This window comes from Pezoporus occidentalis, unplaced genomic scaffold (assembly GCF_034315485.1).
Source record: "Pezoporus occidentalis ecotype Australia unplaced genomic scaffold, CSIRO_AGI_Poc_V1 ctg76, whole genome shotgun sequence".
NCBI classification, from domain to species: Eukaryota; Metazoa; Chordata; class Aves; order Psittaciformes; family Psittacidae; genus Pezoporus; species Pezoporus occidentalis.
Genome location: NW_026916115.1, coordinates 3,646,638 through 3,664,682, shown reverse-complemented (window position 1 = coordinate 3,664,682; position 18,045 = coordinate 3,646,638). Strand labels below are relative to the sequence as shown.

At 43.6% G+C, this 18,045-nt stretch overlaps 1 protein-coding gene across 1 annotated transcript in view; it reads right to left on the bottom strand.

Annotated features, from left to right (window-relative positions):
• The window catches only part of LAMC1 (laminin subunit gamma 1), a 70,658-nt gene that overhangs the window by 15,998 nt on the left and 36,615 nt on the right, over nt 1-18,045 (bottom strand). The window contains exons 2-14 of the mRNA XM_062602233.1: nt 12,605-12,909; nt 10,681-10,811; nt 9,158-9,324; nt 7,881-8,069; nt 5,676-5,793; nt 5,477-5,575; nt 5,236-5,372; nt 4,172-4,294; nt 3,897-4,086; nt 3,519-3,631; nt 1,919-2,140; nt 1,635-1,823; nt 146-391 (exon numbers count right to left, since the gene is read on the bottom strand). Coding sequence (XP_062458217.1) covers nt 146-391; nt 1,635-1,823; nt 1,919-2,140; nt 3,519-3,631; nt 3,897-4,086; nt 4,172-4,294; nt 5,236-5,372; nt 5,477-5,575; nt 5,676-5,793; nt 7,881-8,069; nt 9,158-9,324; nt 10,681-10,811; nt 12,605-12,909 — 2,229 coding nt within the window. The remainder of the gene's footprint in view (nt 1-145; nt 392-1,634; nt 1,824-1,918; nt 2,141-3,518; nt 3,632-3,896; nt 4,087-4,171; nt 4,295-5,235; nt 5,373-5,476; nt 5,576-5,675; nt 5,794-7,880; nt 8,070-9,157; nt 9,325-10,680; nt 10,812-12,604; nt 12,910-18,045) is intronic.

Genomic DNA, 18,045 nt, shown 5'->3' with positions numbered 1-18,045 from the left:
CTAGAACTAGCAAGCCAGGATAAAGCCACACATCGCTGCTGACAGGCATGAACAACAGTCTGACATTGTGTGCTAACAATACATCAGGGAACAGCAGCTCTCAGGAACAAAGCCATTTTTAAATGCAAGAGGAACCAGTTCTCACCTCTGCACTTATCAGCAGGATCAGGGGCCAGAGGGTTCCCGAAGAAGCCGTCTTTGCAGCGGTCACAGTAGAAGCCAGCAGTGTTGTAGATGCACTTGAGACACTCGCCCGTCTGGCGATCGCAGTTCCCCACAGCATTGGGATCGATGTTGTCGTTGCACTGGCAGAGGCGGCAAGGCCTCACAGCACCATTTTCACCCAGCGGGTCTCCAAAATAGGCATCATCACACAGCTCACACCTCTTGCCTGGGATGCAACAGAAATACATGCTGCAGCAGAAAGCCATTAGCTGTCATCTCACCCAAACCCCCTTTGCAACCCCTTTTGAAAGTCAGTTCTCCAGGTTACTTCCTTTTTATCCTCTGTTAAGACCAGAAAGGTGAACAAAACCACACACAAATCTTTCCCCATCTCCAAGTTTAAGCCACTTTTTCACTGGAACTTTGCATTATGAATTATTTCAGCTCCTTCTTTCTCTCCTGCTCCTTTAAGCCAAACCTATTTGTTGTAACTTGGTGTTAATTTAAGAGTCCAAGCAGGTAGAGCTCCATGGGGCATCACTGTTCCAGGAAGCCTCACTGCCAAGAAGATCTGCCAAACCTCCACAGGCAGCCACTGAACCATCCAACTCAGCAACTCCCTACACTTATGCAGATTTGGCCTCCCCAGCCAGCTATAAGTTCCATTTCTTGGGCAGCTCTTGCACACACAAACCCTCTTTTCCCCTCACCTTGTCCCTTACATGCCAAGAAGGCAATGGGAGATAAGAGGAACTCCTGCACAATCACATATCCACAAGTAAAAATGAGCTTGTACTGACACCTGAGCTGCAGGGAACAATGGCATCACTGGGAACCCCCACAAACTGCCTCTGTGCTCCATCGGGGGCTTTCCTAAGCATTTCAAGCATTTACAAGTATTCTGCACTTTGGTTTCTGCCATGCCAAGCATCAAATCAGCAGAGAAGCATGGAGGCTAGCCAACCATCCTCAGGCTTCCTTGCTTTGCAGGCAAAATAAAAGACTGGCCCTCTCACGCAAGCATCCTGCAGTGTCTCTCTGGTTGACAAACTGCATCTTCTAATTTTATTTCAGTCTGACCCACCTTCCCAGCACTTTTAAATCTATCCTGTTTTCTGCCCAACCATGTGCAATTAACAGAGCTCTATTAGAACCTAGCACAGCTCTATCTATGTACCACAAAAGTGTTCAGACTTTGCACAGATTAAGCCTTTGCTTCCCTTTTGTTCTTGAGACAGTCACAAAGAACATGGGTAGCCCTGAGCCTCACACATCACAAAATAGGGCCGAGGAAGGGAGATGAATTTGAACTAGAAGACACAGCAGCTTTCAGCACTGCCCACTGAGGGTCGGAGCCCTGGAACTGGCAGGAGATATTTCTACAGGTACATGGGATGCACAAAAAAAAAAAAAAAAAAACACGAGGAAAAAAAAAAGAAAAAAGACAGACTTCTTGTGTAGGAGCACACCTGTAGTGCCAGCTTGGCAGCTGGTGCACACAACTTCCTTTGTGCGGGGCACGATAGCACAGCTGGAGCCACCTGGGCATGGGCAGGGCTGGCAGTCTGAGGCTGTGCCTGCTGTTGCATCTCCGTAATACCCATCAGTGCACTTCTCACAGTGAGACCCTGCTGTGTTATCCCTGCAATTGCACGTGCCTGGAATAGACAAAAGACATGGGGTTTGTTCCATCATCCAATCCAGAAAGAAGAACCACCTTCTTGGTGCTCCCTGTTTTATTGGCTCTTCTTACCTGTCTCTGGTTCGCATGTCTCACTGTGCCCATTGCAAGCGCAAGGCACACAGGGGCTGTAGGGCCCAAGGCTTGGTGTCTCTCGCCGATACCCAGAGGAGCAGCGCTCACAGAACTGTCCCTCGTATCCTGCTGGACAGGAGCAGCTCTCCACCCAGGTCACAGGCACACCAGGTCCAGGATGAGCACTTGTGATGGTAACATCATCCAGGTGGCCGGCACCTAGAAAGCACCAAGAGGGGTAATGCTTTGTAACCACAAAGGCTCTCATCACCACTTCACCAAACATACATCTGAATGGTACAAGAGACAGACAGGTGGATGCTTGCAGTTGGTAAGGTGAATTAAGAAGTAAAAATCCTGCAGGAAGGCTTAGACAGATGAGAAAAGATGCAGTGTAGCTCACAAAGGTCATGTGCAGGGCAGGAAAGCTGAGAATCACAACCTAGGGGAAGATACTGGGAACAGCATGCGAGCAGGTACAGTCAGCTAAATTAAGTTACATTTTGCATACACATAGTTTCCATTTCCAAATCAAATGCCAAAACCAATCCCTGTCTTTCTAGGGAGGACAGAATATTTCTCCAGCAATTTTAATACACTGTCTCTAAGCATCTGCAAGCCATGCCTTGAGGCAAACTCTTCAGCTATGCCCCTCAAGCCATTCCTTCATCTGGCATTTGAGCACTCCCCTCTCTCATCCCTGGCGCAGAACAGAGCCCGGACACAACAGAGCTGGTCTTTAACTTAAACCAGTGTGTATGTACCACTGCAGCAGCTCCAGAGCACAGAGCAGAGGCTCAGCTCCCACATATTAGCAGCACCTACTGAACACAAGGGACAGCTTGCTCCATACCTTTCCTCCACTCTATTTCACAACCCCACATTCACCTTTATGAGCCACCTCTACTAAAACACTTGCAGCTTTCCCACCTTCCCCAAATGCAAATTCACCCTTTGTGTCTTGCTGCAAAAACTCTTCTTCGCACAATGCCCAAGGACCCAGGTATTTCTGCTCCTAATTCTTGCTTCATTTTTATGAACTGTCATCATAAGAAACTTTCACTGAAGTTCAGCACAGGCAGTGCTTTCGAGACTTCATCCTTCCCACTTGTCATGCCAAGGCAAGACGAGGAAACGGGGAATGTTAACCGTTCCTAGTGTGGCAGAAACCAAGACCAACGTCGCAAGCTCTCTACCTCTCTCCTACCATGTTCTTCAGGACTATGTGCTGTGCACTTCTACCAATCTGGAGGACACTGGCTATGTAACACAGCAAAGCTTCCATGTTTAGAAAGCAAATAATCAGCAGTTGATGTGTGCTCAGCTTCCAGACTCTCAAAGGCAGCATCTTTCTTCCCCATGTCCTATTCAGGAGGCCTGAGAGAAGCTGCTACACAGGAAGGGCAGGTGAAAGTAATAGCCACAGGCTTTGCCAAATAAGATGCCTTTATAACAACTAAAATATAATATTATATAAATATATTATTTATATAATAACAGCTATTAATAACCCCATCAGGCCCTACAATAAAGCCACCCAAGCACTAGATGAATGAGTCTGCCCCTCTTTTCCATGATGTTCTGCTCAGCAACTTACTTCTCTCACTGTATGTTCCACGGATCTTGATGGAAGTCAAGTTGTGGAGAAGCTTCTGGAAGTCAAATGCCGTAAGAGCAGGCCTCCATGGGTAATCTGTAGCCTCATGGAGCCTGCAGAGAAGAGCCATGCATCAGCAAAGCTTTCAGATGTTAACAGCTGTGATCTTTTAAAGCACCCTTTCCAACAGTGGTATGCTATTGCAACATAATTCATGTACACTTATGCAATGCTGCTAGACAGCGAGCTTCAAATTAACCTGTTAAGACTGCTTTTCCATGCAAAATCAGCACTGTTTGTTTTCTCAACAGCTTAGAGGCCAGGGGCACCACAGGCTTGGTTCAAGCTGCTCCTACTCTGTCTGGAGAGTCCTCTCACCTGAAGGTGTAGATCAGCATGTTCTCGCTGGGGTAAGGGTTGCCCTGGGCAATGAGTGGCACTGACACTCTCAGCCCAGCCCCTTCCAGCACCACATCCTCTGCTGAGAGGCGTGTGTCCCGTTTATCCACGCGGAAGGAGAAGGTCAGGTTTTGCCCATAACTCAAAACCTGGTTGCCCAAGAACTTTCCTGAAAGGGGTAGAAATCCTTACAGTTAGCACATAGACAAAAAAGGGCGCAAGCAGCACAAAGTCTAGCTTCTCAAATGACCTACGTGGTGCAACAAAATATATGGGGAAGTAGCTGTCCGAGATAACAGATACATCCTGGGTCTCCGCACTCCACTGGAGTAACACTTCCGACCCATCACGCTGCTCAGCACGCCACTCATCCTCTCCTGGAAAATCAAACATGCAAGAATTAACACCCTTTGAAGTCATAGCTTAGCACACATTTCTCATGTCATACTGCACATCACTCATATGTAACTAATGTACAGTCTGTACACTGGCACTAATAGGCTTCAGAAAGTAGCTCTGCAGAAGACTGTACATAGGAAATACTGGGGTTGGAACTAGATGACCTTTAAGGTCCCTTCCAATGCAAACTATTCTATGATTCTATGAATTTTCCAATCTAAGCCCCTAACACGAGTGCTGACTTGAATCCTCTGAACTTTGAACCCCATGACAACTAGTTGCTCCAATCTTCTTTTCTAAAGAGCTTAAGTGGGAACAGGAAAACCTGCAGTCCTCTATGATGTGATGAGAGTTTCAGCCTTTGTATGGACTGTTCTCCAGTGGAATTTTAATTAAAAAGATGTTCTATTCATTCTATGCAGCACGGAAACATGCATACAGAGGAAACTGTGTCAAAAAAAAAAAAAAATTAAAAAAAAAAAAAAAAAGATTTTTCCAGAGCTCACAGACCCATCAGAAACACAGCTGTGGTTTAATTCAGGGCCACATAAATGCCAAATCTAAAGCAATTAAAACCCTCTCAGTAAGAAACTTCTGATTTAGTTTTAAAACCAAAGAAATGCCTTCTTGCCAGCACTTCTCTCAAACTGGAGAAGGTTTATATTTGTAATTCCCACTTGCACCTGCACAAGTGTGCATTAGCACTGGGTGCTCAAGGCCAGAGCTGTGAATTCATACGAGCTACAGACATGGAAGCTCCCAGTAGCTTCAGAAGTAATTGGGCATTTCTGAAGAGGTATGCTGGACCTGTCTGCCTAAGGTTTGGGGTCTCGGCAGAGAGAGGAAGGAGCAGGTTTTTTTATTGCTTCTGACTTGACTGACAGCCCAACTCAAAACACAAAGGCAGGCTCAACTTTACCAAACTGGAAGCTGGAGGTGATGCTGTAGATACTGTAGCCAATGGCATTGGTGCAGACTGAAGAGTGGCCAAAACAGAAGCAAGGAGTACAGCCCCTTGGATTGGAGGAATCCAGATTGAAAAATCCAGGTTTGCATCTAAGGATGTGAAGGAAAAAGAATTAATTTCCCTAGTGCCTACCCAAGGCCATCACACGAATGTTTCTCATTCTTGAAACAAAGCCATGGGAAGAGAAAATTACCTCTCGCAGTGAAAGCCTTCAACATTTTCCTTGCACGTACACCGTCCTGTCTCAACATTACATTCCCCTGTGCTGCCAGCTAGGTTACAAGAACAGGGCCTGAAAGAGTCAGGAGAGAGGATAACTCATTAAGAGCCACTCAGAGAATACTTTAAAAAGATGCCTAGTTTTTCTTTTAGATGGCTGCAGTCCTGCTTACCTGCACCCAGCTTCAGAGAGGGAGTGGAAACCTGGCTGGCACCGGTCACACTTATCACCCATCACGCCAGGTTTGCAGCTGCACTGGCCATAGCTATCACACTGTGTGCTGAGGGACCCTGCAGGGAAAGCAAGGACAGGCACCTCAGCAGACCCACTCAGCTCTATTAGCCTGCGATTTTTTTTCAACTTAACAAAATGGACAAGAAATATGGGAAAAGAAAGTGGGAAGCATAACTTCAAGCTGATAAGTGACAGTTTACCTAAAGACTGACCCTAGTTCACAGGAATTTTTCCCCTAACAGCTCTAGAGAAATGAATTGTTACCTAGCCTTCAAACCATATTCAGCTTTTAAGTTGGTCGGTCCTACCAACCAACCTTTTTATGTATAGTTAAGCACGTTCTTGTTCTTATTCCTGTGCTATCCTCAATGTTACCTTTGCATGCCTCTAATTCCATGCCTGTTTTACCCTGCAATGTACCATTTCCAAGACTTTATTCTCTGAATCCCTTGTGTTCCCCATAATCACCATTTCCCCTTTGCCACGGGAGACCTCTCCTCTCCTTTCACACACCAATTTCCCCCCTCAATTCCCAAGTTGGATTAAAAACCTAAATCTCCTCCTTGAAGCTAGGCTGCATGTGCCACTATTAGCCCTAACAAACTCTTCAGCAAAATTCTGATTTTTGGAAGAATATCTTCTTCAGCATTGTGTGGATTTTCACAAAAAGCAGCAGCAGATTTCTTTTATCCATGACAGACAAAATGCTTCCTCTCAGGCACTGGTGTAGCTACCAACCTAAGAGTTGTCAGCAGTGTGAGAGTCAACTACCAGGAGAAAGTATTTTAATATGCAGAAATAGTTATTTCTTTCCACTTCAATCCACACCAGATGATTATAGCAAAGTGAAAAGTTGCAAGATGATTAGGCTGGACAGAACACAGCTCACAAAACCTTTACCATATACAGCCAAATCCACTTTGCAGTCCCACTTATAATTATTCAGGGAAAAGACAGTTTTAGGACAAAAAAATAGCAATCTAAACCTATCTGGGGACACTCTGGGTGCCAGTGTGCCACAGGATGCAAGCTGATGACCAAGTTATAAAGTCCTCTGAAATTTGTCCTTAAAGACACGAAAAGTCACCTCCTGTTGCTTCTCGACCATCTCAGATGACACCAGCCCTGTCAAGGTCCCACAGAAGGACCTGGGAGAGCAGATGGAGGAAGAAAGAGGCCTTTCTTGGTCAAAAATTTCACAACTGTACAACTCTGAGACCAAATTAGATAGGAGACATACCCTGGCAGACCTCTTGCTGGCTGCTTTTAGGATATGCTGCAAGCAATTACTCATTCCAGCTACTCTATTTTGGAACGTCACATCATATCTTACTATCTGTTACTCTTTTGTCTCCTTCACCCTTATTTGCTGTGGGCTGACAGCTTATGGGATCACTCAATACAGGTCAAGTGGTTCCCCTGATAACAGATTTGTTCTATCAGATTTTTTCTGTTTGTTAGGTTATTTTTCTGTCTGTTAGTTGGTTTTGTCTGGGTTTTTTTTTTTAATGGGGTGGTTTTTGTTCATGTTTTTGGTTTTGTTTGCTGTTGGGTTGTTTTTCTTTCTCCTACCCTCCCCCCTTTTTTTAAAAGAGATTAACTACATATTTTGAGTTTGTTTTTTCTCAAACCCTTTTGTGTTTAAGGTTTCAACAGATTGTATTTATAGTGCTTGGATATGCAGTAGGAGAAACTGATGCATCTAAAGTTGACTAGAACTCAACAACTTCCAGAAATACCCGCTCACATCATCTTGTTTATTAAGAATTTAAATGAGCTCTTTCGTACTGGGAGTGTCCAGGGTTACACATTTGCAGTGGTGGTGGGGAAGCAGAACAAAACCAAAACTACAAAATAAAATCTATTTCAGAACACATTTGATAAAGTAAATGCTGCAGAGGTGAACCATCTGTCCCCACCATACCAACTCCAATTAGATGCAAGAAGAATTTAAACCAAAATAAAACCCAATAAACATTTCCTACATGATGTGGGGAGGAGGGGGATGCGGTGGAGAAAGAAGAAAGCCAAACAAAACACCCCTCCCTTTACCCTGTACTTTGCAGTTAGCTGCATAACCAAGAAAACAGCTAGCTTTTGTGCATGAAGTTTGCAAACAGAAACATTTGCTGCTATTACTTACCAACTGGGTTGCAACTGCAGGGCAGACATCCCTCCTCGCTCCCTAGTCGATAGAAGCTGTCCCTGCACCTTTCACAGTGGACACCATCGGTGTTACCCGAGCAGCCAGTGCAGTGGCCCCCGTGGCCTGTCGAGCGGTACAGCTCAGGGTCAAAGTAGCACTCCTGTGACCTCCCATTGCAGTCACAAGCTGCAAAGAAAGTGTACAATCACGAAAGAGCATGTGTGGCTGTCTGACCCCAGCCACAAAACCCACTAAACAAAGCTTGATACAAAGTTTTAGGGAAGCTGGAGTAGGAGCCTTTAACTATCTCAAGACTCGTTTGTGCACCAATGAAGAAAAAGGGGGAAGCATGTTTTTGTGGTGGTTGAATGTGGGGAGGGGGAAGGAAGGCTGTAACAATGAACAGCTCTTCAAGACCATTCTCATCTACATGCAGTAGATAAGCATTTTCTATCCCACTTCTTCCATATCAGGCTGTCATTTGCAGCCAAAATGCCACCCTCCCACAGTACAACACTGATCTCACGCAAAAAAGAATGAAAAGGTAACAGGATGACTCCATGCTGAAAGTAGAATTTATCCCCTGCATTATAAATCTGCTCTCCCTAGGCAGCAGGAGACCTGGGTTTCACCAGCCTGTTAAGGGAACCACACGTCTTGACCAGACAGCTGGGACCAATCAACACACACAGAAGTCAGACAGGAAGAAAGCTTTTCTGTCTGAAAAAGCTTCCCCATAAAGTAAACTACCAGAAGCTGTGGTCTGTGACATAGAACCAAGCAAAATAAATTGGCATTCCATCAGAGATTCACATTTGTGGTCCAGTACTGTTGCAACAGCCTCAAAACTGGATTAGTCAGCAAGTAATTGTAAAAACTAACAACCCAAATACAAGCGGAAGTCACTGGATGCTGAATGAGGAGCTTTTTAATGGGCAATTATACTCCAGAAAACTAAATATTTTTATTTCCTATAGATCCCATAAAGTACAAACCTGTATATTTTTGTGGCACACCTCATTACTAAAGGCTGCTCCCATCTGTCTCCAGAAAGCAAATGTCCCTTTCTAGGGATCTACAGATAGCCTGTATAAGATAGGAGTGGAATAACCAGCAGTCCCACATAATCTCTGCTGAAAAAACACCAGAACTGTGCTTAATCCGGCAAACAACTGAGACATCTTAAAACCATGCAGGGCTAGCTTCTGGATGCCAACAGAGGCAGGGACCTAACCCCCGAGAGATTTTTCCCCCTCAATCATGGCCACACATACGCAAACATTCATTGGCACTCTCTGCTGTTGCTCTCCTCCATGGACGGTCATTGAAGAAAGGAAGACACTTTTCACAGTCGACCCCAAAGGTGTTGTGCTTGCAGTTGCAAACCAGCTTCCCAAGCTCATTCTTCATGCACTCGCTTGCGTGCCCGTTACATTTGCATCTGGTTAAAGAGAGAGAAGGAACAGGTATTTAAACTCCAGGGATCCAGGTCACTCACAGAGCAATCCCAAAACAGAGCCCAGATCTGAAAATCTGAGACAAAACAAATGCAGATGGTCACAACAAAACTGAGGACGCAAGACCTTATTGAGGCTTTTCAATATCTAAAAGGAAGTTTACAAGAAAGATTGAGACTTCTTACGATGGCCTGCAGTGACAGGATAAGGGGCAACAATTTTTAACTGAAAGTTTAAAAGGATTAGTTTGGACATATGGAAGAAATGTTTTACAATGAGGGTGGTGAGACACTGGAACAGGCTGCCCAAAGAAGCTATGGATCTCCCATCCCTGGAAGTGTTCAAGGCCAGGTTGGAAGGGGCTTCAAGCAACCTGATATAGTGAAAGATGTCCCTGCCTGCAGCAGGGGGCTAGATTATCACTGAAAGCCCTTTCCATCTCAAACCATTCTTCAAAACAAATAGGTGTAGCATGCTTAGGGTAGCCATTTAGAAATGTGAGAATACTGACTCCTTTGCAGTCTCTCACTAAAACAGAGTAAACTGAGTAGGAGAAACAAAAACTCTGTCAGTGTTAGGTTAGTAAATTCTTCGTGGCTTCTCTCTCGTAAGACTCCAGGAAATAGTATGTACACTGGCTGTGTGCTACTGCTGTATCAGTAAGAATTAAATAGCACAGAAAGTGACTAATACAGAAGCCCAGGGACCTCAACAGATTGGTAAATGCAGGCAATGCAAATCCTCATGTTGTCAAAGCCCTATATCAAGACTACTCTTTGCAAACAGTTCAAAACACTGTACTAGTCTTAGCTCTACTTTTATAGTCAACAACTGAAGATTTAAGCATTCTGTAATGCACTCTGGTAAAAGGAACAGACAACCATGGTATCATACAATGTTTCAGATCTTCATAGAAGACAGCTCCCAAAAATACATGTGAAGAAGACACATTGAGATATTCTACTTACCATTACTCTCGGCTACAGTTATAGGTTGAGACCAATTAATAACAAGTTAAAAAAAAAACCACTAAGTCACTAAGTGCAGGATAGAAAAAATCTGGGCATTCTTGTTCTGGTTTACATTTTTGCCACTCTCTTAACCCTCTGCTCCCCCACATCACTTAATATTTGATGTAACAACTTGGGGGGGGAGCAGAAAAATCCATCTGTCTGCCCTGAAATTATAGCCACAAGAGGCTATACACAGTATTTGTAAGCTTTATAACATTCATTCCACTGCAATTTTGGTTTAGGACAATCAATAAAGACAAAAGCCTAATGGTACTAAGAGAGTACTCTAGTAAACCTGACTAAAAGTACAAAGATTTATTTACTTACCTACCACCCACAGCAAAATCGGAAATTGCATAATAATATGACTTGAGAACTTTCGGGTCATTGAAAACTTCATCTCCAAATGTATTCAGACGATTGAGGGTCACTCTAATATCTGTAGCTGTCACCCATTCCTAGAGCAAACAGAGATCCCATCAGTTTATAAACATTCAACATCCCCTCAAGAGCATACCAGTGCTGCGTCATTAGCAGTTCTATTTACAGTCATTCATCAATGAGAAAGTTCCATCCTTATCATCTTCCCCTTTGCATCTTGAAAGCCAACACATCCCTGCCCAAAAAGCCTTATACCACATCCTGCTGGTTTGAACTTGTTTTCCAGACCCTGTTCCTCTCTGGATACCCTTTCCAATGTCTCTTTGCATCTTTTCTGCTCTCAACTAGGAAGCAGTGGGTAACCTCTCCAGCAAAAAGGTGCAGTGCAGGTAATTATGCAAGCTTCTTAATTGTACATAGCTATCTGATTGCAGTTTCCCTGCAAAGACATACAGCACTAACAGGATAAGCTTTAGGATATGCTTGCCTGCATACATACCCCAACAGATGAAAAGACAGTCAGGCAGATGAATGAGGCTGAGGGAGGTGGAAGAAGAAAAACAGGCAGATCTGACTTACAACACAAGAGCTTTCCATAATATTTATACAGCATTTTCAACAAACTACCCTCCCCTTCCTCCAGCAACAGCCAGTAAATGTAGTCTGTCCCCAAATTTCACATCACCTTCAGCCAGTGACTGTCATTAGTACCTCCTTGTTTTCATTACAGCTTTTGCAATGCCTTTTTCCTTCAAATACCATAAAAAAGAAGACAAGAAAAATATCCCTGTATGCACAACTGTGCTGCAGCTGTGTCACTGCTTAGCTAGCACAGTAAGATTTACTGAATTACAAACACTGGCACAAACACATGGAAATGCTGAGCACAAAATACATGTTTACTTCCATCATGAAAAGCAGTGCCACGGCTTGTACATGTTCTAGGAAACTGGCAGTCAGGTCTCTATTCCTTACATTGGTAAGTTTATCAGAAAATTATACACCATTCCCTACCTTCAAATCTTTCCATTCATCTTAATGATTAGACCCTGTTTTCTGCAAGAGCTAGCTACACCAACAAGGTGGCCAAACTGGTTCTTTTCTATTTCTGGAGTTCTTCTCCCTTTCCCATTACTCTTTATTTTCCATTTGCAGAAGCAAGTCCCACCAGATTCTGCTCTCCTGCCTGCTGTATCAGAGACATATGAGCCCTGAGTCTGCTGAGTGCTTATGTCTATCTTCACCTGCTACTTTAAGAGGAAAAGGAAGAAGTGGTGATCACAGCTCTGAAAGGAAGGACAAGGCAAACTCCACAACTTTAGATCTTTGTTGCAATATAAGCTGGAAAAGTCAGCAAGCAGAACACAGAAAACACCAAGTAAATCAGATAAAATTTGGCTTCTACTATGCTCCTGATCACTGCCCAACTGGTTAGGGTTTCCAATAACCCCTAGAAGAATCTTACATTTCTTACATCTTTGTGCTAAAAATACACATGCAAATGCATCAAATACTAATTTGACTTAGGCTTTGCTTTCTTCTGTCCTTATATCTGAAACAGCAAAACGCCCACAACTGCTGCCTGACCAGGGAGAGATTCACACCAATCCTCTAAGTACCTCCATGATTCCTAATGACAAATCATCCTTAATGCCATTAATTTTGGGGTTTGTACCAACAATAGAGTCAAGAGTTCAACTCTTCCTTCAAAAGTGTCTCTTTGGATTGGCCGTCTCAAGTGCCCTCTGCAAGGGCTTTTCAGTATGAATAAGGGCTGTAAGTATAGCCCATAGTTGATACAAAGCCAACATCTACAATGACTGAACAGAAAGACTCAGACCACCTGATAGACTTAGTCCCATTCACATACCTGCAGCACGGGGCTGTTATCAAAGTTATAGGCACTGGGACGCCCCTCCAGTGTTGAGAATGCCACATTGCCCCCAGTGAGGGGGGAGATGTCACTGAACTCATCCGTACAGAGCGCCTGCTGCTCATCCTCTCCAGTCCGAATAAAGCCACGATTGACTTTGTGATACGTGCTTTCACAGGAGCCACTGTAATACTGGTAGGGCACCCACGGACCATCTTCCCGGGTGCGTTTGTAGATTGCAAAGCTCTCTGGCCTACTGGTATGAAACTTCAGACGCACATATGTGATGTCAAAGGCTTTTCCTGTGGATGAGAGAAGACAGACATGAGAAAGACTCAAACAACTTCAATTAGAAAGACCAAAAAGAGCTGCACTGCAATTCTCTCTTTGGAAGATACACCTCCTCTAGTACTATCCAGCAGGATGAGCAATGTCCAGTAGCACCAGAAGTATCTCTTCCTACAGTCCTACATACTGTATCTCCCAGCAAAGGAGATACAAGGTGAAAGAATTGAAGGCAGAAGCTGAGGGCAGGCTGAGTAGATAAACAGACCTAGAGACTTCTGTGCAACCTAACAGACCTCTCAAGCTGCAATTCTCTTCTGCAGATGTCACCAACAATGTTCTCACCTCAATACATGACACATCAGATCCACAAACCATTTGTGTGGATCTAAGGCGAGGTCCAAAATAACCATGCCATTTAATGATATTTCTTCCAAATATATTTATGGGAGAAACAGTATTAACCGGAGGCAAGAGCCACACCGTAGAGACTGTTTTCTCTTTCTTTCTTCCTAAGTAGACAATATCCCAAACTCTACTATTCATGAAGCCTTCCCTCCAGCACTGAACTACTGAGTACACCCTCTTCTACACATTCCCAGGGAAAGAGAAAATAAACTTTCTGGACTATATAATTAAAGTCACTAAGACACTTTTCAGATCAAAGTGTTATGATTTACAAGCCGTTCATGCTTTGCCTCTCCTAGAAGAATAAATGTAAACTCACCTTCCTGCCCTCTATTCATCTCCTAACAGGTTTGTGGCAATCAGCAGATCATCCTCCCTCACAGATTCTTCTCCAGTGACTTGAGTATCTACCTCCACACACGTAAACCAACTGTCCAGGGGATTCACATCCCTGAGAAAACTCATTAGGAGAAAAGGTGCATAGCACGCTTCAGCCACCTTCCTCCACCATCCCCACTAGCTGGGGGCATGTTCCCAAGAGAAGGTACAGCTGCATGCCAGCTATTCTTGCTCTGCCTTGGCAAGCAGACTGTGTATGATCAGGACATCCTGGCTCACGTAGAGAACTTGCTGAAACATCATGAGATTTATCTGGAACAAAACTTTGGGTCTCCTCATTGGACAAGTTAAAAAAAAACAAAAAAAAAACAAACAAAAAAAAACCAAACCACACTAAAAAGCTACTAGAAGAGTTTCAACCGATTGAGAAACAGGGTTTTTCCACCTGAAGAAGTCACATAGATTTAACCTTAACTTATAAAATTAATTAACTCCACAGTGCTAAAATAAGACACGAGGCTTTAGACCTGCTGAAGACTGGCTCACTTAACAAATTAAAGCAAAGCAGACGGTACCTGGCAACAAGGACAGTGTATCTCTCAAAGTACACAGCAAAACCTGATGGCAATGAATCAGGTCACAAACAGGTTTTCACTCACAGACCACCCACCAGTTAGAGGGACCAGTCTGCGCTAAACATGTCACACCCAGATCCTGGCTGGCACAAGAGAAGAACCGTTGTCCTTTCTGGCTGCTGGAAACACTAAAATAGCAGAAGCAGCAAACACATCCAGAACGTTAACATATGGGGGGTGAGGAATGGGAAAACAATAAAGTAAAAATCAAGACATACATTAACCCTACATGTCCCAAGGATAAAAAGACCACCAATCTTGTGTTTAAAGCCAAAAAGATCGGCCAATGCTCCAATCTACCAAAAAGCACTGTGCTTGACAAGCTAGACAGCTGGGGTACTGTACAGATACAAACTCCCCAGTGCTTCCCACAAAATATGCTTTCCTATTTATACCACGTGTGACGTTACAGGTGAGCCAAGCACAAGACTGGAAGCTAGACATTCACAATCCATGGCTCTTGCTCAGTACTAGCTCACTGTTGGTTAGGGGTCAAGTTATTTAATGTGACCTCCTCATCCACAAAAGACAGGCAAGAAGCAATCACATCATTAATGACAAACTGCTTCCACAAGGGCTAAAAAAACCAAAGGACCGATGCTTAACATTGTAACACAGCTTAGGCATACCCTCCTCTTGCTGCCTAACACAAGAGATTAATCTTGTTCCCATTTATTTGGAAGTATTTTTTTTGCGCATCTCAATTCAAGGCAAGAAGCGGGTATCGTATGTACAAATCAGGCCCTCCCGGGTTTCCCATTTCTTCTGCTACGTCTCTTCCCAAGAAGAGAGTTCACCATTGAAGGCAAAGTATGTTTCAGAGGTGAAGAATATGCACATGCAGAAACTTAAGGTGAGCACACCAGGCTCACAGATATGCCAGACATGCAAAAGTATCTTTTTCAGGCCCATGGTAAACAAGCCCAGGATATGTTCCCCATCTTTCCAAAGGCAAGGAGCCCCAGAAGCAAATGCCGCCCACTTTCTTCTGCAGGAAAACCCTAGTATACATGTTGACTAGCAACTTGTCAACCCAAGAACTTCACAAACACCTTGGATGAGCAGCAACAAACAACCAGACCTACTATCATGCCTTTATCACTAATAAAACTTCCATCAGCTTAGTAAGAAAGTTTTAGTTTTCTTTGAGCTCATGTGCTAAAATAAAGCACATTATGAGGCTCAGAGTCTGCCCTGGTGGGATTTTTTTTGGACAGTTTTCATGACGAATGAAAACAGTGAAAATATCAGGCAAAAGCAGCCATTCCGTAAATCAGTAGGGGGAAAACAAGCAAACAAACAAAAATCACAACAGATGCAACATCATGAAGATCATTCAATTAAATTGTGTCAACCGAATTGTCAAGAATAGCCTACTACTTTGACTTCAGAGGGTTAGTTTTCTCCTACTACTACTGCATTCTTCTAGCATAAAGCAAAAACCCTGCATTCAGGCTTCATCAAGATGATTTTTGGGAGGAAACGCTTTGAAAGAATCCTGGGAATGAAGAGGGGGGCTGGGTGTGCGCTCTCACTTCACACACACAACTTTCTGCTCTAACAGAGGCCAGGTCACAGCCTGCAAGTCCCAGAAAAGATTTTTTTCCTCTCCACTATATTACAGTCTCTGTTCCCCTACAAGGTCTCCTACAGCTCCTTGGAAAAACTGCAGCTTAGCTAAAAGGCACAACACATGCAAACTGCAGTCTGCGCAGCACTAAAACATCTTCCAAAGTATCCCTTGAGCTAAATGGACCCACCCTTCTCCAGTTTTACATGACAGGCCAAAGAAAACACATTCAAAACCCTCCCAACCAAGCAACCCAGGTGAAAAAGACATTTATTTCAGCTGGCAGTATAAGTACTTGAGAAATTCTGTTAATGGCATTAAACAGGAATGCAGTTAATGCGCACAGAGTGGCTGTGTGCTAGTGCCCTATCAGCTTGCCATGGGTAAATACTGCTGGAACAATAGAGTTTACCCAAGACCGGCTGACACAGTGTTGAAATGTGTTTCCCCACTGTTCATACTAAACGTAAAAGCTGTGCTTAGCAGCCTGGCAGCTAGCAGGGCTCTTCAAGGTTGTAGAACCTTTTTCAAGCAAACATAAGCCACCTAGGTTGCTTTCAAGTCTCACACAGCTAAATAAACATATACATCTGTTACACTGAGAAATGGCAACAGCAATAACCAGGTGAAAGGCATTTTTAAACGTTTCATTTAGAAGACAAAAAGCCATTGTTCTCCTGTTCCTAGAAGCTGGTAATTATTTTGATTTGTTTGGCTTAGAAGAGTCTGAGAATGTCAAGTATCAGATAATATTTCCTTCTGTGTACTGCACAGTGGCAGATATATTTTGCAGGAAGAACTTCAGATGTTTGTTATAAAAGTTTGTTAGTAGAAAGAAGACAGATGGTAATTAATAACTATCAGCTCAGCACTTCAGGAGTGCAGCCTGACAAGTCTTTAAAGCATCCAGAACTCAAAGCAGCACATTTTAAAACAGCGTTTTTTTTTTCTGTGGCATGAATCTGTTCACCAGGAAGTGACAATGTGACTGGAAAACCCTGTAATATCTTTCTCTAAAGTAAGCAAGCACACCTATAAGCCTTCAAGACAGTACTGCAATTACAGTCGACCAAGCAAGCAAGTCTGAGCTCCTGAAGAGGCAGCAGCAGCACTGGAAAAGTTTAGCCTTGTTCAATGCAGGGGATGCTTCCCCAACAACCTGCTCACATTTTCAGGCTGACCACAGCCACCAGATGTTATTAGCAATTAAAGACCTTCCTCAGCAGGGTTATCACCCAACTCTATCCCAAGTTCCACCAGGAAATGCACCATGCTGAAAACCATGAAGATAGACTGGAAAAATGTAAGCAAATGCTATTTAGATCTTCAGAAAATCCTCCCTTTTCCCTCAAGTCAGGAATTCATCCCTATCACACAAAAGGCCTCCTTGTATTCAGACCCACAGAACGGATGGATATTTTACATCAGGAAAACACCCTGCCAGCTGGCACCACAACTACAAGCACTGAATTGTGAGCAGATGCCTGCATGAGATATGCCCAGACGATACTCGCCTCCTTCAATATAGGTCCACTTGCATTACAAGCATGCAGGAGGAAAACACGCTACTTCTGCACCCTCTGCAATCCCTCAGTGCATCCTACCAGCAGTGAGTTTTAAACTACAACTACAGAGTTTTCCTGCCCAGGAGGAAAAAAAATAAAATAAAATAAAATAAAATACACCTTAAAATCCACCTGAGAAGACTGTATTGTGCAAAGCACCAAGCTTCCACAGATTTGTTTTCAGCAAACTTCACTGGACAGTAATTAAATGCTTAAACTTTGCTCTGTTTCTCTTTTGATTTGCTCCTCTTTCAAGGCAGCTTTCTTCACCCAGATACCTGCTAACAACCTATTTCTAAATAAAGGTTAAAAGAACTGACAACAGACTGCTAAAAAAATACAACCCATTTATTATTTTATTTAATTTCATTTTCATTTCGCAGTGACAGGACAGAGAGCAAGCAACCACCACTGGCATTTCATTTTGCTCTCATCTGACTTATTTCTCCATCATTCCCAGAAGAAAGGCCAGTTTTCTCAGTTTACTAGACTGGAAATTGCTCCATGCCACTCACTCATCTTGTCCTTACTTCTACCCCAACTCTGCCCCTCCATGAACTCTCCCTACCATCCAATGCAATGCTACTAGCAGACAAAGTGACTGACTGATGCTTCAGGATGCTCATCTGGTCCTCC